Genomic DNA, 23,108 nt, shown 5'->3' on the forward strand with positions numbered 1-23,108 from the left:
CTTTTTCAATGAAGCCATTCCCCCATTCTAGTACTGAGCCACATGGACCGCAAGGTTCAAATTGACGACTATAGAGTGCTGCAATTGCCCATTGATTAGTGGGGAGAAAAACATGGCGGAATTCTTGCTTCTGGTTACTATCCACTGAACCTGCTCGAAAGTACATGTGTGTAGATGGTGGATGAGAGGAGGATCAGGGTTAGGAGTTATGACTGGGATGTCTTCATTCCCCTCCCATTGTTTTTTATTAGAGTACCCAATTCTATTTTTTTTTCCAATTCAGGGGCAATTTAGTGTAGCCAATTCACCTACTCTGCACATCTTTTTGGGTTGTGGGGGTGAGACCCACACAGACACGGGAAGAATGTGCATACTCCACACGGACAGTGACCGAGGGCTGGAATCGAACCCAAGTCCTCGGCGCCGTGAGACAGCAGTGCTAACCAGTGTGCCACCGAGCTGCCTTACCCCTTCCATTGTAACGTAGGCTGACAAAACTGATTCAAACCAGAATGGCACCTTTGGTCAAGTATCAAGTGTTTCAGATACTCGAGTATGAGTCAACATCCTCAGTGCAGGAACAGGCTGTATTGGGCAGAGAGGAGGGATAAATAGAGAGCAAAACAAAGTTTATTTTGTGAGGCTTTTAACACATTGGAAGTGTCCCATGATTCCCTTTAGTCTTGTGAAAACATTGAGAAGGCTCAAAGCCATTGCCTTTGTTTCATGCCACAGGCTGGGCTGTGTAGCCATTGGCTCCGTTCATTGGGCGGCACGGTAGCATAGTAGTTAGCACAGTTGCTTCACAGCTCCAGGGTCCCAGGTCCGATTCCCAGCTTGGGTCACTGTCTGTGCGGAGTCTACACGTTCTCCCCTTGTATGCGTGGGTTTCCTCTGGGTGCTCCGGTTTCCTCCCACAGTCCAAAGATGTGCAGACTCGATGTGCTGAATGGCCTCCTGCACTGTAAATTCTATGATTGCCTTGGTAACTGGTTGAGAGTAGGCTAGACTGTGGTTGCTATCCTATTTGACACAAAAGTATGATTTTTGCCACGTACCTGCTCCGTCGCCAAGACCACCAACTTACGTTTCCACAACATTGCCCATCTCTGCCACTAGCTCAGCATCTGCATAGCTCGCCAAGTTTTTTTTAAAAATGTTTTTATTCTCCATTTTCACATTTTCCTTCAAAATTTACACCCCGCCCACAGACAGTAAACGGTAACAAATATAAAATGTATCCCCTTAACAATAACAACAATCCCATCATCCCACCACCCCAAACAACGGCCCACCTGTCAATATATGCATCCAATAAAACAAATCCTCCCCCCCCCCCACACTCAATGCCATCCAACCTCTGAAAGAGTGCCGTACATGATACCCAAGAGTTGTCAACACCCCCACTTCTCCAGCTCCTCCCCTCCACTGCCTCTTGTGAAACTCCTCCCCCCAACCTCGGTTCCTTCCCCCCCAACTTTCCACCCCGACTAGACCCCTCAGACCCTGTTCTGCCAGGCTCCGATGGCCGCAGCCCTTCCCCCCCCCACCTCACTCCCGTTCACTGGCCGGCTTAAACCGGCCAGCGTGGAGGTCCCCGCCTGGGTCTCTTTCCCCCTTGCCCGGCCATAAGAAAGCCCAGAAATCCCCTTTTAGCACACAAACCCCGCATATCAACCTACACCCAGAAGAGCCCTCATTTCGAGTGAAAGTCCCATCACTTCCCTTGTCCAAATATAGCATGGTGGTTAGCATAAATGCTTCACAGCTCCAGGGTCCCAGGTTCGATTCCCGGCTGGGTCACTGTCTGTGCGGAGTCTGCACATCCTCCCCGTGTGTGCGTGGGTTTCCTCCGGGTGCTCCGGTTTCCTCCCACAGTCCAAAGATGTGCGGGTTAGGTGGATTGGCCATGCTAAATGGCCCGTAGTGTCCTAAAAAGTAAGGTTAAGGGGGGGGGTTGTTGGGTTACGGGTATAGGGTGTATACGTGGGTTTGAGTAGGGTGATCATTGCTCGGCACAACATCGAGGGCCGAAGGGCCTGTTTTGTGCTGTAATGTTCTATGTTCTATTGGCTCCTTTAGCCCATTCACCCGCACGCAGTGAAACAAAAAAGAAGAAAATACAATCATGAGGTTACATCGGCACATGGCCATTTCTCAATTTCTCAGTTCTGCCACAGTCCTGCTTTCGCAAACTCCTTCACTGCTTCCGCCGTTCCAAAATAAAAGTCCTTGAGCTTGCAAGTCACCCTCAGCTTCGCTGGATATACAATGCCGCACTGCCACTGCACCTTGCTACTGTACAGTGCCCTCTTCACCCGGTTGAAGGCAGCCTGCCTCCTCGCCAGCTCCACCGTAAAGTCCTGGTATACACGTATACCAGCTCCAGCCCACTGTACCACCCGCTTCTGCTTGGCCCAGCACAGGACCTTCTCCTTCACACTGTACCTACGGAAGCACAGAGTCACTACCCTTGGCGACTCACTCGCCTTTGGTACAGGTCTCCACGACCGATGAGCCCGATCCAGTTCATATCGGGAGGGATCCTCCCCCTCCCCCAATAGTTTCGCCAGCATCGCGACAAAATACTCCGTCGGCCTCAGTCCTTCAACTCCTTCGGGCAGCCCCACAATCCTCAAATTCTGTCGCCTGGATCTGTTTTCCAGGTATTCCATTTTTCCTCGCAGATCTTTGTTAATCTCTATCACCTTCCACATCATCTTCCCCATCGAGGTAAGTTGATCACCGTGCTGCAATAATGTCTCCTCCACTTCCTTCAGCGCCTCCCCTTGCTCCCGCATCTCCGCCACTGCGCTCGCCACCACCGTCATCACCGGGGAAATCGCCTCCTCCACCAGCACACTCAAAACCTCCTTCATCTCCTTCCTCATTGTCTCAATGTATTTTGTAAACTGCCTTTCGAATTCCGCAGCCATCACCTTAGTCATTTCTTCAGCCATAAGCAATGCGGCCTCCCCTGGTGCTCCAGCCTCCATTTTCTTTGGTGACCCCGTGGTGACCTTTCCACTCCCCGACGGACCTTCAGCTGTTTTTTTTAACAGCCGTTTTTTTGCTCACCCTCGGCGTTTTCCTTTACTGTGCCTTCACTGTGCCTCCTCTGTGCCTTCTCCCTGCTTTTGCCACCTCCGTGGTCCCTGGGACCGGGCTTAAAGCCCCGAAAAAGCCGTTCCCGAATGGGAGCCCTCCGTTGTGCGGCTGCCTCCAGCCCGCCGTCACTGGAAGTCCTCTTTGACCAAGTTTAAGGTCACCTGTCCTAACATCTCCTATGTGTTTTAGTGTTTGATCAGGATCATGTGAAGTTGGGATATTTTGCTGTGTTAACGGTAAAATATTAATATAAATTGTAGCAGTTTTGAGACTTTTGATAAGTGTTGTCTTCCTCCAGGAACTGCTGTATTGGTAATTGCCAGCACGGAAGTGGATAAGTCTGGAGCATCGTATTACGGTGAACAAACCCTGCACTATATTGCATCCAATGGAGAAAGTGCATTGGTGCAGCTGCGTATGTATTCTTTTCGCACTTCTTAAATAAGTTACAAAAACTACCGATGCCTGCCCACTGCTTACGTAGTAAATACAATCAAGCTTTTTTTTTGCTTAAGTAAATTAATTTTCCCAAAACAATGTCTAACATACTCTGTGAATGTCGAGTCTTCCCCTTAACAAATAAAACTTGCACGTTATTTATAGATAACGGTTACCTTACTGGAAAAATCGGATCGTAGGAATGACAACGTTTGAGTGCTAGGAAATTGAGTCCCCTCCACCAACGCACACATTTGGTCAAAGCAAAATGCTGAGAGTTATTTGAGTTGAGAGATATTTGAGTTGAGAGATATTTGGATTGTCCTTGATTGTAATCCAATAATTCAAAAAACTTTAGCGATTGCTAATTGATTATTGTATATATTCAAGCAGCATTATTATCCAGCATAAAGAGTGCAGCTTTTCTCTGAATGTGTGAAAATCAAGGTAATTGCCTTGCTTCACGCGCCGAGGACCCGGGTTGGATCCCGGCCCTGGGTCACTGTCCGTGTGGTGTTTGTAAATTCTCCCCGTGTCAGCGTGGGTCTCACCTCCTACAACCCAAAGATGTGCAGGCTAGGTGGATTGGCCACGTTAAATTGCCCCCTAATTGGGGGGGAAAATAGGGTAAATGCCCTGCGGCTTATTTATTTAATGTTTTAATATGGTGGCAGAGTAGCTAGCCTCCTTAATCACCTGGGAGTTTCTCAGAATTTTAAGGATGCATCTCCCGAGCACGATTGCGTTTGTGGTCCGCCTCGATCTTGTGGTGATTGTAGATCTGAGTAGATGCAATACAACTGAGCAAGCACTAGAGGGAGCACGGGAGAGCTATAAATACACAGGGACAGGAAGTGAGGACACACTTCACGGAAGGCAGAACTGGTAGCAGGACACAGACAGGCAGCATTTGAGGTAGCCGTAAGTTAAGCTCTGAAGACAGAACAAATTCACAATAAAATATCTTCTCCACCTTTGAGACTACGAGCTTTATTAAGACACGAGGAACAACACAGGTCTCTTTGTAGTTAGTACTTGCAGTTCCCGCACATGATCTGACCGTCTTCTGGCTCAGGAATTGCCTCCCTACCTTGTGAGTGTTTCAGCGTTGTCCATTGTTTTATTTTTTAAAAATAAATTGAGAGTACCCAATTCATTTCTTTCCAGTTAAGGGGCAATTTAGCGTGGCCAATCCACCTAGCCTGCACATCTTTGGGTTGTGGGGGCGAAACCCATGCAGACACGGGGAGAATGTGCAAACTCCACATGGACAGTGACCCAGAGCCGGGATCAACCTGGGACCTCGGCACTGTGAGACAGCAGTGCTACCACTGTGCCACCGTGCTGCCCAGCGTTGTCCATTGTTAACAGTAACATTCACACATTGAGGTGAAGTAAGTCAATTAAATCCTCCTGGTATTTGTTCACTTTGTTATGACTGCTAATGTTGCAACCTTTTAGTAATTTACTAAATGTAATAATTTAAAGCTGCTAGTATCTCTGAATTAAGTTTAATTAAATTTGTTTAGTTTTTCATTACACTTTTGGTTCGAGCTGAAATAGAATGGATTTATTGCTGATCACCAGAAATCAATATAATAATTTCCAAACAGTGCAGTTGAAATTTAATGGAAATACCTGGGCTTAGTATCAATATAGCAGATTCAAGAAATTGGAGAGTGGTGGCATAGTGGTTACCATTGTTGCCTCACAGCACCGGCCTTAAGTGACTGTGTGGAGTTGGCACGTTCTCCCAGTGTCTGCATGGGTTTCTCCGGGTGCTCCGGTTTCCTCCCACGGTCCACAGCTGTGCAGGTAAGGTGGATTGTCTGTGCTAAATTGCCCCTTAGTGGCCAGGTTAGGTAGGGTTACAGGGGTAAGGCGAGTGAGTGGGCCTAGTTTAGGGTGCTCTTTTGGAGAGTTGGTGCAAACTCGATGGACTGAATGGCATCCTTCTGCACTAGAGCGATTCAATGAAATGTGTTGGTGATTACAAGGTGCTCAATCTTTATACAGTAAATGCAACATTTGCAATCTGCAGTAAAATCATGTGATCAGGTGTCACATGATCAACCCTCCAGGAATGTAACCAACCAGAGTTGAGGACTCTGTAAGTTTGCTGTGAGTGGATGGAGATTAGTGCCCATGATTTCCCACTCAGCGAGTTCCCCATCCTTATGCTGTCGGGGAAAACATCAAACAAAATCTATGCACTCCCTTACAATAAGGAAAGTGAAATGGAGGGCAAGTCATCTCAGTTTGACTTTGTCTACACCTAGAGGTTGGCTCAAGATTAGCATATTCAAGACCCAGCTCACGTGGACTGCAATGTTTGGGGGAGGAGGGGATTTCTCACTATTGTATTAATTCCTTAATTCAATAAAACCTGTGCTTAAGAGAGCAGTCATGCATTGCAGTGGAATGATAAGTGAAATACTAAGATTGATTTTGCTTCATGCCATAGTAGAATAGATGTTCCTTGTACAGCAAAAAAAGTTCCTGATTCTACATCTGTATGCAAACGTCAGGGACCAGGCTATTTCTGATTGATGTAAATATTATAGTGTGGCCTGCAAAGAGCCATTTCTATGATCTTGTTACAGAGCAGTCTAGCAAAACTGTACAGGAACCTTAAATATAGAACACTGCTCCAATTAAAATGTGAGGGAAGGCAGAAGATGTGCTCAAATGAGCAGCAGCCAGTGTTAGGATCAAGAAGCAGCTAGATGCTGTTATGAAGCTGGTCCATGGATGGGTGAGCAAGGATAGGCTGAGTGACTCCCTATCTGTATCTACCTTGTGAAATATGAATGACTTTACAGAAACTGTTCACCAGGATACTTTTGAGTGCAATATGTTCCATTGAAAGGGCAAATAAAAAAGGGGGAAGAATTGCCATATTGTTGGTTGTGATTTTCTTCCACTATGCCAGCGAGACAACTTCAGGCCTCCAAGAATTTACTGGTTGAGTCATGATGCCAGCTGTGCCTCGAACAGACAAATAGCCACTTCCTCTTCTCTGCCTCCCTTCTTCTTTAGCTGTATGGTGCCATTTTTCATTGGTTTTGGGCTGTTCTATAGCGAAGAACCTGGAAGAGACCAATTCAGCCTGTCTGGGTACTGCAAACCTCTAAAACCCGATGTACCTGTATAGCGTGTAATGCATTTTGCTGCTTCTCAAGCTGAATTTAGTAAAATGCCCCAAGATGCTGCAAAGTTTGGGCGCTGAGACACATGAGGGATAATAGGGAAAATGACCAAAGACCCAGGTTTTAATACATTTCTTAAAGAGAGCGAGAGAGAGAGAGGTGGAGAGGCTAAGTAAAGGAGGCAATTCCAGAGCTTAAGCTCCAGCCAGCTGAAGACACAGCCGCCCAAAGGTGGAGCAATCACATTCAGGGATGCTCAAAAGGCCGGATTTAGAAGAGCACAGAAATCTGAGGGTCGTACAGAGGGGTTACGGAGATAGGGAGGGGGCGAGGGTTTGGAGGAAATAAAAATGAATATCAAAAGGAAGGTGTTGCCGGACTGGAAGCCAGTGTTGGCCATCAAGCACAGGGCTGATGGGTGAACTGAACTTGATGCAAATTAGGATATGAGCAGCTTAGTTTTGGGTGAGTTCAAGTTTATGAAGAATGCAAGATGAGAGAGTAGAGAAGAAGCATAAAAATAGTTGTACCCAACAGGGTATAGATTGAATGATCCTTCATTTAGATTGTGCCTTCTCAAACCATTGTAATGTCCCAAGGTGCTTCACAATTTATGGATTACTTTCGAAGTTCAGCCATTGTTGTTATTTACAAACATGAGAACCAGTTAATGCAAAGCAAAAACCCACTAATAACAACTGAATTGATGATCAGACAATCTGCTTTTCCTTACTGGTTATGGGGTTGGTCAGAGCATTGGGAGAACTCCTTCTCTTCTGATAGCTGTCATTGGATCTTTGACACACAATTGAGCAGGCGGGACCTTTGTTCAACATTTAATCCCAATCTGGCATTTCTCTCGAGTACATTTTTGAGGGTGTTCCAACCTCCAAATCCGTGAGTCTGCACTCACTTAATATTAATTGATTCTTTTGGGACTTTAACCGTTCGGGCCATAGGAGACAAGCTGGCGGTGCATCTCGGGAAATGTTTATTAGGCAACAAAAGGTAATATTTAACAAATTATGGCAACGATTTTCCTTGGGTCTTGCTTCCTTATTCACCATACGGTGTAACACATGATGCAGCATGATAAATTTGATTTAGTGAGAGTCAAAGGACTACAAAGCTGTAAAAACTGATTACAGAACTTAATGGATACATGGGACTGTTATACAATTTAACATAAAGTAACTGCTTCTCTTTCAAAGCATTACAAGTTAAAGACGACACTAATTTAGGACATAAGGCTGGATGTTCAACAATCCGCATCTGTTTCCTTACACGGTAGGCCTTTCTAACTCCCCTCTGAGTCACGGGTATCGAGTACCACTGATGAGTTTTAATTACCAGAGAGTACGATGGTCCCACATTCGGACTGCTCAACCTCGATGGCTTTGCAACATTTAATATGTAATTAAACCATAAAAGTCTGGCTTACAATGGCATGAGGCCATGTGGTGTGTCTCCCTTGTCACTACCAAGCGTCAGTCATATAGTATCTGGCATTGATTACAATTAAGCAGAACATAGTATTAGGTTAATTGATTAGTCTGCTTCAAGTACTTAATCCTTACACAAATCTAAGACAAAATCAGTTGTTAAACATTGACTTCTGGGCGGCATGGTGGTGCAGTGGTTAGCACTGCTGCCTATGGCGCTGAGAACCCGGGTTCAATCCCGGCCCTGGAGTTTGCACGAGTCTCACCCCCACAATTGAAGATGTGCAAGTTAGGTGGATTGGCCCTTAATTGGAAAATATAATTGGGTACTGTAAATTATTTTTAAAACATTGACGTCCTTGCAGACATATCAATCTAAATTATGTGTCGAAGTAAACGAGGAGGTTTGAGCTCACAATCCTCTGATTCAAGCAAGAATGCTACTAACGCACCCAAGCTTCTTCTTTAGCTTGACATCTCTTTAGATTACCCCTCTGTGAAGTGCCCTGGACAATGTTTTTCTCAGTTTAATTTGCTGTGTGAATGGAAGCCATTTTTACTGTCATAATGCAACTGAAGTAGAGTAACAGCATCTTATTGTTGAAACAATTCTTCTCTTTCAGCAAAAAATGGCCCAATCTACGATGTGGTCTGGAATCCAAACTCACTCGAATTTTGTGCAGTGTATGGTTTCATGCCTGCTAAAGCTACAGTCTTCAACCACAAGTGTGACCCAGTCTTTGACTTTGGCACTGGTCCTCGGAATGCGGCGTTCTACAGCCCTCAGGGACACATCCTCGTGCTGGCCGGCTTTGGAAACCTCCGAGGGCAGATGGAAGTCTGGGACGTAAAAAAATACCAGCAGATTTCTAAGCCCCAAGCCGCTGATACAACCTTCTTCTCATGGTGCCCGGACGGGGAGCACATTGTAACCGCAACCTGCTCACCGAGACTACGGGTTAGCAATGGCTACAAGATCTGGCACTACAGTGGCGCAGTTCATCACAAAATTGAAGTGCCGTCAGATTCTGAACTCTGGGAAGTGCAGTGGCAGCCATTTGTAGAAGGCGCTTTCCCAGAAAAGGCTATCAAATATCAGAATGTTCCCAACGATGTTCTTAGTATTGACATCAAACCTGCACAGGCTTACAGACCCCCAGCATTGAGAAACAAGCCAGTAACTAGCTCAAAATTGGTGAGTGTGATTCAATACATTTGCTTATTTGCAAAAAAAAGGTATCCTTTTTAAAATTTGTGCCAACTTTTAGTACTCTTTGCTTTGCAGTAAATCTCCCATCAGAAGTCTCTTCTGACTTTTTTTATTATTTCGCGGAATGTGGGCATCACTGGCAAGACCAATATTTGTCCATCCCAAAAGCCCTTAGACCGTGTGGCTTGCTAGGCCATTTCAGAGGGCAATTAAGAGTTAACTAAACTGCTGTGGGTCTGAAGTCACATGTAGGCCAGACCAGGTGAGGACGGCAGATTTCCTTCCCTAAAGGGCGTTTGTCACCCTTACTGAGATGAGCTTTCAGTTTCAAGATTTTATTCATTGAATTTAAATTCCACCAGCTGCCGTGATGGGATTTGAACCCATGTCCCCAGACCATTAGCCTGGGCCTTACCACTATGCTGCAGTCTCCCGTATGTGCTGAAGTCAAATTAATATTTTAGAGCGTAGTATGAGAGATTCATAAAAATGTCCAGGATTTCTGGCCCTCCTCAATGTTGAAGAGCAAGGTCTGAATGTAACGACACACAGGAAGCTCAACACCATTTAGGGCAAAGCAATCCTTGGCACGCTATGTGCCACCTTGAAAATTGGCCTGCTGAGTTACCTGTGGGCGCACACATCTTGAAGCCTGGAAGAAGTCATCCCCATTTTGAGGGACAAAGGACAATGAGGAATGAACTAAACTTTGCTCTGAATGGGTTAAATCCATAGGATTGAGGGCAGCACGTGGCACAGTGGTTAGCACTGCAGCCTCACGGCGCTGAGGTCCCAAGTTCGATCCCGGTTCTCTGCCACTGTGTGGAGTATGCACATTCTCCCCGTGTTTGCGTGTGTTTCGGCCTCTCAACCCAAAGATGTGCAGACTAAGTGGATTGGTCACGCTTAATTGCTCCTTTAATTGGAAAAAATGAATTGGGTACCTTAAAAAATCCATAGGATTGTGTGGTGGAGTTAATGGCCGGAGTTCGCCAATCGTTGCCGCTCCGGTGTAGGAAGCTTGGCGGCCATTTTGCACTTTTGCGCTCCATTTTCCATAAAAGGTAACGAAACAATAGGGTACGATAGCATTATGGTCAGCTTCCTGGCGTGGTCATCCAGAGGGTGGGTGAATGCTCCAGAGACGTGAGTTCACTTCCACCATGGCAGCTTGGGAATTTAAATTCAGTTAATTAGATAAATCTGGAGTTTAAAATCACAAATTTCAGCAAAGGTGACTGTGAAAGTGCCAGGTTGTCATTTAAAAACCCATCTGGTTCACTGATGTATTTTGGGGGAAGATAGTTTTGCCGTCTGTATTTGCTTTCACCATTACGTGGCACAGACTCTCAGCAATGTGGTTGCCTCTTAACTGCCGTCCAAAGTGTCCAGCAAGCCTCTCAATTGTATCACACTGCAACAGGAAAGTCAAAGAGGAATGAAACAGGATTGAAAACCCGGCATCATCCGAGGCACCAGAAGCAACAAAAGCAAACCTGGCCAGTCAGTGACACAAAGTCCTCCTCGTGAGCATCTTGGGACTTGTTCCAAACCTGGGAAAGCTGTCCCACAGAGTAATCGGGTAACATACCGACGGGCATACTCACCAAAACGTACCTTGCAGGCAAAGTCCCTGATTCCACCATCATCATCATCATCACTGGATAGATCCTGTCCCTATCACCATAACCCCATCTAACTAGTACATCCCTGGACACTTAAGGGCCAATCCAACTAACCTGCACAACTTTGGACTGTGGGAGGAAACCGGAGCATCCGGAGGAAACCCGCGCAGACACGGAGAAAGTGCAAACTCCACACAGTCGCCCAAGGCCAGAATTGAACCCGGTTCTCTAGCGTTGTGAGGCAGTAGTACTAACCACTGTGTCACTGTGCAGCCCCATGTTCAGTATCATTTGCAAGACCTCATATACTGAAGCAGTCCATGCCAGGATGCAGCAAGACTTAGATGACATTCATGCTTGGGTTGGTAAGTGTCGATAAATATTCATGTTGTGCATGTGGCAGGCAATTCCAACAATGTAACCATCTCCCTTTGACATTCGTGTGAAAGGGAGATGAGATTCTATTCTACCGTGGAATGTCAAATGCAGAAGTTATTTTTTGTATAAATCCTAAATCAGAACACCCAAGATTTGTTAGTAATCCTGATTTGAGATGTATAAAACTTGATTGGAACACAAATTCATATGTGATCCACAGAGCTCAGTCAAGTCACAGTCTCCGAATAAGGGGTCAGTCAGTGAAGCATACCCATATGGCCCACAAAAGCTTACACATCGCTTCTAATTTTAAAAATTAGTTTGCGAAATGAGGTGCCGAATTGGCGATTTCACTCCAAAGCTGTCAGAAAGATCAGTGGGAATTGGAAAATGAGCCAGCTCGGGCAAATGTGCTATCTTGCTTGCTCCCAGTTTGTAATGATAATATTTTGTGTAATTAATATGACCTGTGACTCGCCCTCCTAATTTTAGTCCTCCTTGAGGGAAATATCAGGCCTGTGCCAATCCTGTCAAATTGAAGAGATCCGTCAAAGCTTAAGAAATAGGTGCAGAGGGCAGCACGGTGGCGCAGTGGGTTAGCCCTGCTGCCTCACGGCGCCGAGGTCCCAGGTTCAATCCCAGCTCTGGGTCACTGTCCATGTGGAGTTTGCACATTCTCCCCGTGTTTGCGTGGGTTTCGCCCCCACAACCCAAAAGATGTGCAGGCTAGATGGATTGGCCATGCTAAATTGCCCCTTAATTGGAAAAATAAATTGGGTACTCTAAATTTTTTTTTAAAGAAATAGGTGGAGGAGTCGGTCATTCAACCCCTTGATTGGTGCCCTTTTGTCAATAGATCATGATCAACTCAACTTCCCACCTGATACGCATATCCCTTGATCCCCTTGAAATCTAAAATTCTATCAATCTCTGTCGTAGGTAGACTCAGCAGCTAAGTATCCACTGCCTTCTCAAGCAGAGAATTTCAAAGATTGACAATACTCAGTGAATGAAGATGTGTCTCCTCCATTCAGTCCCAAATGACCGACCCCTTATTCTGAGACTGTGACTCCTTGTTCTATATTTTCGATTCAGTGGAAACAGCCTCTGTGTCTCCTCTGTCAAGCTCAGAGGACCACATATGAATTGTATAAAAATTGAGTTGAATACATCTGTGAAACAGGCGCAGCACCTTGGATGTCACAATGAGGTGACGTATCATTCTTCAAAAATCCATAGTATGGGCCCATTCGACTCAATTGCTTCCCCTCCAGGAAAACTATAGTTACTCTTGTTTTCAAAATGTTTGGCCTTCAAAATGTAGAAATGGATATACATTTAAAGTTAATAAAAATTAGCTCCCTTGTTGACACTGCTCGTAATCGTATTGTCCAGTATGCTACCCAGCTACACAGATGAGGAAGAGATCCGCTCGTGTAGGTTTGCTGATCTCAACTGGGACAACTGACAATGCATTTGAGCCAGAACTTGGAGAATCTCACAGGGATTTTGTGCCCCCAGCGACGCCTGTTTGGTAGTGTGACAGGTGAGGACAGGTCCTGACTTAACAATAATGCAGCCAAAGACCAAATAACCTGCTGACATTCAATGTCAAAAGTGAGGTGCTGGAGGACTACCTGGCATTTCAGCCGGCAAGAATTACCAGCAGGGGAAGGAAGGAAGGAAGTTGGGTTTATAATGAAGTTGGTTCAGAAATGCTGCACAGCTGACTTCCGGTTGCGGTGATGCGGAGCTAAGCCGCACGTTCGGTAGCTCCCGCTATTTTTGGTCTTTTGGGCTCTTTTAAGGGCCCGCAGCGGTGCTGGTTGGACTTTTCCCCGGGTGGGAACACATCCACTGCGCTTATCTGCCGGTTGTTGGACTGGACCAGGAGCGGAGCGGTCAAAAAATCGGCTTTGGAGCAGAGAAAGGTGTGAGGCAGGAAAAACAAGATGGCGCCGGGCGGGGAACCGGCAGCGTGGCAGCAGTGGGCGCAGGAGCTGCTCCAGCACTGCATCAGAGAGGTGAAGGCTGAGATCCTGGAACCGTTTAAGGCCTCCCTGGACAAGCTCATGGCGACCCAGACGGCTCAGGGTGCGGAGATCCGTGAGCTACGGCAAAAGGCCTCGGAGAGCGAGGATGAACTCCTGGGCCTGGCAGTGAAGGCGGAGTCGCACGAGGCGCTTCGCAAGAAATGGCAAGCAAGGAAGGAGGAGATGGAGAACCCCTCCCGTTGGAAGAACCTGCGAATTCTGGGCCTCCCGGAGAGGCTGGAAGATTCGGATGTGGGGGCCTATGTGGCTGTGATGCTGAACTCGTTAATGGGCGCGGGGTCGTTCCAAGGATCCTTGGAGCTGGAGGGTGCCCATCGAGTGCTGTTGAGGAAGCCCTGGCCGAACGAGCAGCCTAGGGCGGTGCTGGTCCGTTTTCACCACTTCGTTGACCATGAGTGGGTGCTGATATGGGCGCAGAAGGAAAGGAGCAGCAAGTGGGAGAATGCAGAGATCAGGATCTATCAGGACTGGAGCGCGGAGGTGGCGAAGAGAAGGACTGGTTTTAATCAGGCGAAGGGAGTGCTTCACAGGAAAGGGGTGAAGTTTGGCCTGCTACAGCCGGCTCGCCTCTGGGTCACTTACAAGGACCGCCAGCTCTATTTTGATTCTCCGGAGGAGGCCTGGGCCTTTGTCCAGGCACAGAAGTTGGACTCGAACTGAAGACTGGGGGGCTGGGGAATGATGTACATAGTCCGGAGGCTCGGTCCTCCTTGGTATCCTTTCGTTTTTATTGGCTGTGTTTGAGGTTGCCTTTTTGCTGTTCTGATTTTTCGCTTTTTGGGGTTGTTATTTATTTATGATGGTGCTTTTTTGTTTTTTCACTGGTGGAGGGTTGGGGAGCTGTTCCGCGGTCCCGCTGGGTCATGTGCCCGTCTCTTTCCCGCGTGTTGGGTCTGGGGGGGTGGGTTTGGGATGGAAGCGCAGGTTTCCTTCCCGCGCTGGAGGAGCAGTGGGCGGGGCGGCACTGGGAGGGGGGAGTGGTGGTTGTGTTGCATCGGGGGGGGTCGTTGGGATGGCGGGAGCAGCAGGAGTCGGCTGACTTACGGAAGTACAATGGAAGGGGTTACGAGGCTAGGGGGGTCCTGGCTTGGGGAAGGGGGGTGGGGGGGGGGATAGTGGGGGCACTGGGTTGCTGCTGTAGGGGAACTGCTGGTGAAGGGGGAGGTTGGGGTGGGTCTGCCACCGTGGGGAACGGGCCTGGGGGGTTCTGCGGGCACATGGTGAGCCAAGGGAGAGCTATGGCTGATAGGCGCAGAGGGAGGGGGAAGACCCCCCAGATTCGGCTGGTCACATGGAACGTGAGGGGGCTGAATGGACCGGTGAAGCAGTCCCGGGTCTTGCCGCACCCTGAAAGGGCTGGGAGCGAATGTGGCTGTGCTCCAGGAGACGCACCTTAAGGTGGCGGATCAGGTGAGGCTGAGAAGAGGCTGGGTGGGGCAGGTGTTTCACTCGGGGCTTGATGCAAAGAATCGAGGGGTGGCGATTTTAGTGGGCAAGAGCTTGTCGTTTGTTGCGTCGAGTGTGGTGGCGGAAAGTGCAGGTAGATACGTAATGGTGAGTGGTAGGCTTCAAGGGGAGCGGGTGGTTCTGGTCAATGTGTACGCCCCCAACTGGGACAATGCGGGCTTCATGCGGCGAATGTTGAGCCGGATCCCGGACCTGGAGACGGAGGGCTTGATCTTGGGAGTGGACTTTAATACTGTGTTGGATCCGGCTCTGGATCGTTTGAAGTCTAGGACGGGCAAGAGGCCGGCGGCGGCCTCGGTGCTGAGGGGGTTCATGGATCAGATGGGAGGGGTAAACCCTTGGAGGTTTTTGAGGCCCGGAGGTAGGGAGTTCTCCTTTTTCTCCCAATTCCACAGGCTTATTCCCGGATTGACTTTTTTGTTCTCAGCAGGACGCTAGTCCCGAGAGTGGTGGGGGCGGAGTATTCGGCAATAGCCATATCTGACCATGCTCCGCATTTGGTGGACCTGGAGCTGGGGGAGGGGAAGGATCAGCGGCCGCTGTGGAGGTTAGATGTGGGGCTTTTGGCAGAGGTGGAAGTATGTGGGCGGGTCCGTAGGGGTATAGAGGGGTATTTGGAAGCTAATGATAACGGGGAGATGCAAGTTGGGGTAGTTTGGGAAGCGCTGAAGGCGGTGGTTAGAGGGGAGCTGATATCCATTTGGGCGTACGGGGAGAGGGTTGAGAGGGAGAGGTTGGTGGAAGAAATGGTAAGGGTGGACAGGAGGTATGCGGATGTCCCGGAGGAGGGGCTTTTGAGGAAGCTTCGCAGTCTCCAAGCGGAGTTCGACATACTGACCACCCGGAAGATGGAGGCGCAGTGGAGGAGGGCGCAGAGGGCGGTATATGAGTACGGGGAGAAGGCAAGCCGGATACTGGCCCACCAGCTCCGGAAGCGGGAGGCAGCGAGAGAGATAGGGGGAGTCACAGATGGAGGAGGGAACTTGCGCGGAGTGGCAGGGACATTAATGGGGTGTTCAGATCCTTTTACGAGGGGCTGTACCGGGCGGTGCCCCCTAGGGAGGTGGGCGGGATGGACCATTTTCTGGATAAGCTGGAGTTCCCAAGAGTAGAGGATGAGCGGGTGGAGGGTCTGGAGGCCCCAATCGAGTTGGAGGAGCTGATGGAGGCGCTGGGGAGCATTCAGACAGGGAAAGCACCGGGACCTGACGGGTTCCCGGTGGAGTTTTACAAGAAGTTTTCAGATCTGCTGGGCCCGCTGCTAGTGAGGACCCTGAATGAGGCAAGGGAGGGGGGGGGCTCTGCCCCTGACGATGTCTAGAGCAATAATCTCACTGATCCTGAAGCGGGATAAGGACCCCCTTCAGTGTGGGTCTTACAGGCCGATTTCGCTCCTCAACGTGGACACAAAGGTGTTGGCGAAGGTACTGTCCAGAAGGGTGGACGATGTGGTCCCGATGGTTATCCATGAGGACCAAACGGGGTTTGTGAAGCGGAGGCAGCTGAATGTCAATGTACGGCGGCTTCTTAATGTCATGATGATGGCGTCGGCGGATGGGGAGGCGGAAATAGTAGCATCGATGGATGCGGAGAAAGCTTTTGACAGGGTGGAGTGGAGCTACCTGTGGGAAGTGCTGAGGAGGTTTGGGTTTGGTGAGGGATTCATTAGCTGGGTGAGGCTGCTGTATAGCTCCCCGGTAGCGAGTGTGGTGACGAATGGGAGGAGGTCGGAGGACTTTCAGCTGTCCGGGGTTCGAGGCAGGGGTGCCCCTTGTCTCCCCTGCTCTTCGAGTTAGCGATTGAGCCCATGGCACTGAGGGATTCGAAGAACTGGAGGGGAATTGTGCGGGGCAGGGAGGAGCACCGGCTGTTGCTGTACGCAGATGATTTGCTGTTGTACATCGCGGATCCGGCGGGGGGGGGGATGCCAGAGGTGTTGAAGATACTTGGGGAGTTTGGGGTTTTTCGGGCTATAAGCTCAACGTGGGGAAGAGTGAACTGCTTGTGCTGCACCTGGGGGACCAGGCGAGGGAGATAGGAGAGCTCCCGTTGAAGAGGGCGGAGAGGAGCTTTAGATATCTTGGGGTCCAGATAGCTAGGAGCTGGTGGGCCCTGCATAGGATAAACTTTTCGAGGCTGGTGGAACAGATGGAGGAGGAGTTTAGGAGGTGGGATGCGCTGCCACTCTCTTTGGCAGGTAGGGTCCAACAGTTAAGATGACAGTGCTCCCGAGGTTTTTGTTTCTTTTCCAGTGCCTCCCAATATTGATTCCGAAGGCCTTTTTTAAGAGGGTTAATAAGAGTATTCTGGGGTTCGTGTGGGCACGGAAGACCCCGAGAGTGAGGAGGGTTTTCCTGGAGCAAGGCAGGGAGGTAGGCGGCTTGTCGTTGCCCAACTTGTGTGGGTATTACTGGGCTGCGAACGTGGCAATGATTCGTAGGTGAGTGATGGAAGGGGAGGGTGCCGCATGGAAGAGGTTGGAGGTGGCGTCCTGTGTGGGTACGAGTTTGGAGGCATTGGTGACGGCCCTGCTCCCACTCCCCCCGGCAAGGTACTCTACGAGTCCGGTAGTGGTGGCTTCCCTCAAAATTTGGGGGCAGTGGAGGCGGCATAGGGGGGCGAAGTGAAGGCGTCAGTGTGGGCCCCGTTATGGGGCAATCACCGGTTTGCACCAGGGAGAATAGATGGTGGGTTTTTGAGTTGGCATAGGGCAGGCATCAGGCGGATGGGGGACCTTTTCCTCGATGGGAAGTTTGCGACTTTAAAGGAGTAGGAGGGGAAGTGGGGCCTCCCCCTGGGAATGCTTTCAGGTATATGCAGATTAGGACGTTTGTTAAGCAGCAGGTGGCGGAGTTTCCGCTACTGCTACCTAGGGGGGTGCAGGATAGGGTACTCTCGGGGACGTGGGTCGGTGAGGGTAGGATCTCTGCAATTTATCAGGTGATGCAGGAGGAGGAGGAGGCCTCGGTGGAAGAGCTGAAAGCGAAATGGGAGGAGGAGCTAGGGGAGGAGATCGACGATGGGACGTGGGCGAACGCCCTGGGGAGGGTGAACTCGTCCTCTTCTTGTGCACGGCTCAGCTTAATTCAGCTGAAGTTGCTGCATAGGGCACACATGACGGGGGCAAGGATGAGCCGGTTCTTTGGGGGAGAGGACAGGTGTTGGAGGTGTTCGGGAGGCCCAGTGAACCACACCCACATGTTCTGGGCGTGTCCGGCGTTGGAGGGGTTTTGGAAGGGGGTGGCGGGGACTTTGTCCAAGGTGGTCGGTTCCAGGGTGGAGCCAGGCTGGGGGCTCGCGATCTTTGGGGTAGCATCGGAGCCAGGAGTGCAGGAGGCGAGAGAGGCCGGTACCCTGGCCTTTGCGTCTCTAGTAGCCCGGCGCAGGATTCTTTTACAGTGGAGGGACGCGAAGCCCCCGAGCCCGGAGGCCTGGATTAATGACATGGCCGGGTTCATCAGGCTGCAGAAGGTCAAGTTTGCCCTGAGGGGGTCGGTACAAGGGTTCTTCCGGCGGTAGCAGCCCTTTCTCGATTTTCTGGCGGAGGGTTAGAGGGTGGTCAATCTCAGCAGCAACCGGGGGGGGGGGGCTGTCAAGGGGGTTTGTTTGTTTTTGCGACGGTGCGTTTGCTAATTTCTTCTTTTTTGTATTATTAATTTTGTATTATTAATGTATTGCTTTGTATTGGGGAGGGTCCTTCTTTCTGTTTATTTCTACGCCTTGTTTACTTCATTGTTGGGAGAAAATTTGTTGTTGAAAAATTTGAATAAAAATTTTTTTTTTTTAAAAAAGAAGAAATGCTGCACAGCCAGCTTGAGGTTGAAAAATGGCACTGTGCTGGAAACATTTTCAGATGGAAGAATGAACATATCTAAGTTTTGACTCAAAAGCTGTTGATGGCGGATGTAGTAAAGGGCAAAAGTCATTACAATACCATGTACACCTGCATCTAATGCAGTGCTCTGTGAGGTTGCTGGGCTGAGATTTGATCTGGTGCATGACTTGTTTTCTTTCCCAATAGCACGAAGACGAGCCACCGCAGAACATGAAACCCCAAATTACAGATAAGCAACTTTCAAAAGCCGCTTTGAAAAATCAAAAGAAACGGGAGGCTCGCAAGGCCGCAAAGCAGGTATTTTCACATGCCAACCCGGTGTCCATAAAACACCATCATAACCTCCAGTACTTCCCCAACTTTTCTTCACACTGTTGCACCCGGTTTGGTGCAGGTTGTTAAACAGAGAACAGCATTGATTTCCGGGGGGGAGGGGGATGGGGGGGAATGTGCATGGGACAACACCACTGATCGGCAAGCAGAGTTTCTTGAGGTTAATGGCCCTCTTTCCCTGCCTCCCACCCGCAGGAGAGCAAGTCCGAGATTACGCCGGAAGCACCGTCTGACCAAGAACCTAGAGCTGTACAATATTCTGAGGACCCAGAAGTCGATAAGAAAATCAAGAACATCAAAAAAGTAAGCTCTCGGGAAGGAGTGGGGGGGGAGGGAGAGAAACAGCAGCACAAGCTTCTGTACATTTGTTGTCGTGTTTCTGTTTCGAAGAGTGAGTCCATTTATCACGGAAATGGGTTTCTGAGATTGTTGGTTACATCGCAAAACCAGCGACTGTTCTCCACTTTACAAACTGATCTTTTTGTTGCAGAAACTTAAAGCAATTGAACAATTAAAAGAGCAAGAAGCATCTGGCAAGCAACTAGAAAAAAATCAGGTACTAAGAGAAGTTAATGTTTTACATCTAGGGGCTTGCATACTGCTAGCAGGTAATACCAAAAATCTCTGTTTGGTGTCTCTCCCCTTTAGGATGTTACCTAAAGGTTCCTGTTCTTTGCCTCATGAAAGTGTCTTCACAATTTGAGGTGCTGAAACAGAAAACCCAGTGACAGTGACATGTTGATTCCTCATTAGGGTGAGCCGGGCTGCCATGAGGCACTCATTTATCCCTCCAGGGAGCTGCAGAGGCACCAGAACAAGCTCATTTGTGAAGGCGAAGCCCACCCCCATGAAGCTATTGTCCCTGTTCGGGAAGACCCTTCCAGAGAAGGGCATACCTGCTGCCTCGTTCCTTCAGCTGGCCTTCCCCTGCACATCGTGTCTTATTCAGGGCCTGAGTTCTCGAGCTGTGATGGCGGTGCAACGCTAAGGAGTGTCCATGAGGTTCCGAACATTCCAGCTCCCAGACTTGCTTTATTTTCAATTGGTTCTTTCAAATAACCCAATAAATCCTCAGGGATGGTACTGTATAGAATAAATGCTTCCAACGTAAATGAATACAGAAAAAGACTTACACGCATACACTTGAGAATGAGGGAAAGAGGACATGGTAAAGGGGCGCACACCTTCACGTGTAGCGAATATTCATCCAGCCAAAGAAGGTATAGCATAAGAATTTCAAGCCATGAAATGAAATGAAAATCGCTTATTGTCACAAGTAGGCTTCAAATGAAGTTACTGTGAAAAGCCCCTAGTCGCCACATTCCGGCGCCTGTTCGGGGAGGCTGTTACGGGAATTGAACCGTGCTGCTGGCCTGCCTTGGTCTGCTTTCAAAGCCAGCGATTTAGCCCTGTGCTAAACAGTCATGTTCAGATATGCACCAAGGCACGTCTCCCCAAACCCCAATTATACCGGAGGGAACAACATGTTATAATACCTTTTTCACGGATAAAGATCTGCCTTACCTTTTTAGGGGCCAGTCAATGATTCTTTAACCTCAAAATAATGGGGACAAAATACAGAAAAATTCACGAAGATATTCGGTCTAAGAGGATATTTTACATATAACCGCAAGACTCAACAAATCCCCCAATATCGGCTCAATACAGAGCAATCATCATCCCATATCGTTATACAGATATGGTTGGTTCAGATCAAAATCATTGTGGTCGGAGTCTTCCTTGTTAATAATCGTTTATTGTCACAAATAGGTTTCAATGAAGTTACTGTTAAAAGCCCCTAGTTGCCACATTCCGCCGCCTGTTCAGGGAGGCCGGTACAATGACAGGGTAAAAGATACTACCAAGAGTAGCGGATCTCAGGATGGTAGGATACCAGGATATAACCATGACCACCTGATCCGATAGTGCATGCCCTCCTCCACAAGACAAAAAAGAAAAGGGAAAAAGCTGCACACACAAAACCTCACTCAGCAAAGCGGAATGACAAGATACCGACCACAGTACAAACATGGTCCGGCACTGCACACTCTTGTATACACAAGCCAGCAACCCAAGGATACCCATACCATGCCAAGATTGGCTGCACAACAGACCTCACTCCTCTTGAGCCAAATCAGAGGCACCGCTCTGGCTCCACCGAAACTGGAAAATTTACGCCATCCTCCACCAAGGAAATCCTACCAACGAGGAGAAAAATCGTCAAGTCACCCAACACTGGCGCCTCGGGAGGGGTAGGTAAGACAAAATAAACCACATCGAAGCCCACCAGCACCCCTCCTACCTAACTAAAGAGAGGAGACCCCAAAAAAGAGAGGGACACCAGGATTAACCAGTAGACACCAGACAAGGTTTTGCACCATCCACCTTCACAAAATGGACACCAAGGACCAAACAGCATAGCCCCAGAAGAAACAAGGCACCACCTCCACAGGGGAGTCCAGGCCTCAAGAGCGAGGGCAACCTGGAAATCCATATAAGACCACTTGGAGGAGGGCGCCTCACTCTCCCATCCAGCCCGCCCTCTAACCGAATAATGTCCATACACAATACTCAGATTCGCACTCAGACCTTGTAACTTACAAGTAACTACCTCCCCATCTCGAGAAGGGGCTACCACAAATAGGGACCAACAATGACGTTGGCGCTGAACTTAAAATGGTGTCTAAATGCTTCCATGTGCTCTGAGTAGACACCACCATCACCGGGTTTGAAGAAAACCTTGCCGGGGAGGAGAGAACGGAAGCGAGGCAGTTGTCAAGGTGCCCAAACTGGAGCTTCTGCAAGAACTCCCCTCCATCGGTCCCCATATGGAACCTGGATCAGTAACCCACCCCAACAGCTTCTCAATGTTGGCTGCCCAGTAATAAAATAGCAAGTTGGGTAACACTAAACCCTCCCCAACTGTCTATTCCCCTGGAGAAAAGCCTTCCACGTCTTTGTGGTCTTGTCCGCCCAAATAAAGTAGGGTGCCAACTTGTTAACCCCAATAAAAAAAGGACTTGCGGGACATTCAAATATAAATAAAAACCTCGGGAGGACATTCATTTTAATAGTCTGGATCCTACCCGCCAAGGACAAGGGGAGGTTATCCCACTTTTGCAAGTCAGATTTAACCCCACTCACCAGACTAATATTGTTCAGGTTGTGAAGTGAGGCCCAATTATGGGCCCCCCAGACTCCGCCAAATGGCTAAGACTCCAGCAAGCAGCCATTTCCTCCAGCAAGCAGCATTGTGAAGTCGCTGAGTCCTTCAACAAATTTATATCTGGGTTTCTTTTCCCTGGCCATCCTTGGTATTTCTTTAATGGGGGCACCTTATATCTTGCTGATCGGAGTTTTTGAAAAAATAATCCCAGAAACGGGGCAGGACCCCCCCTCCCCCGCTACATGCCGCCACCGGATGCCCGTGCGTGATTTTTGTTAATGTGGGATGGTCATTGCACACGCCTGCCACCCAGGCTCAGCAGACACCTGGTTACAATGACAAGAGTGGTCCATGTTTTTTTTAATATACATTAGTATCCAATTCTTTTTTTCCAATTAAGGGGCAATTTAGTGTGGCCAAGGGCAGCACGGTGGTGCAGTGGGTTAGCACTGTTGCCTCACGGCGCCGAGGTCCCAGGTTCGATCCCGGCTCTGGGTCACTGTACGTGTGGAGTTTGCACATTCTCCCCGTGTTTGCGTGGGTTTTGCCTCCACAACGCAAAGATGCGCAGGGTAGGTGGATTGGCCATGCTAAATTGCCCCTTAATTGGAAAAAAATGAATTGGATACTCTTTAAAAAAAAAAAAAAATTCATTTCTTTCCAGTTAAGGGGCAATTTAGTGTGGCCAATCCACCTACCCTGCACATTTATTTGGGTTGTAGGGGTGAAACCCACACAGACACGGGGAGAATGTGCAAACTCCACACGGACAGTGACCCAGAGCTGGAATCAAACCTGGGGCCTCGGCGCTGAGAGGTAGCTGTGCTAACCATTGCACCAAATCTATCTGGTCTTTCTGAGTTTTTCTGGCTACCTGGCTATAATTGTATCATTACCATAAAC

General features: G+C 48.7%; 1 protein-coding gene across 1 annotated transcript in view; it reads left to right on the forward strand.

Moving 5' to 3' along the window:
• The window catches only part of eif2a (eukaryotic translation initiation factor 2A), a 55,169-nt gene that overhangs the window by 31,838 nt on the left and 223 nt on the right, over positions 1–23,108 (forward strand). The window contains exons 9-13 of the mRNA XM_038816066.1: positions 3,407–3,523; positions 8,761–9,332; positions 18,893–19,003; positions 19,235–19,342; positions 19,530–19,595. Coding sequence (XP_038671994.1) covers positions 3,407–3,523; positions 8,761–9,332; positions 18,893–19,003; positions 19,235–19,342; positions 19,530–19,595 — 974 coding nt within the window. The remainder of the gene's footprint in view (positions 1–3,406; positions 3,524–8,760; positions 9,333–18,892; positions 19,004–19,234; positions 19,343–19,529; positions 19,596–23,108) is intronic.

Source organism: Scyliorhinus canicula, chromosome 13, assembly GCF_902713615.1.
Source record: "Scyliorhinus canicula chromosome 13, sScyCan1.1, whole genome shotgun sequence".
Classification (NCBI taxonomy): domain Eukaryota; kingdom Metazoa; phylum Chordata; class Chondrichthyes; order Carcharhiniformes; family Scyliorhinidae; genus Scyliorhinus; species Scyliorhinus canicula.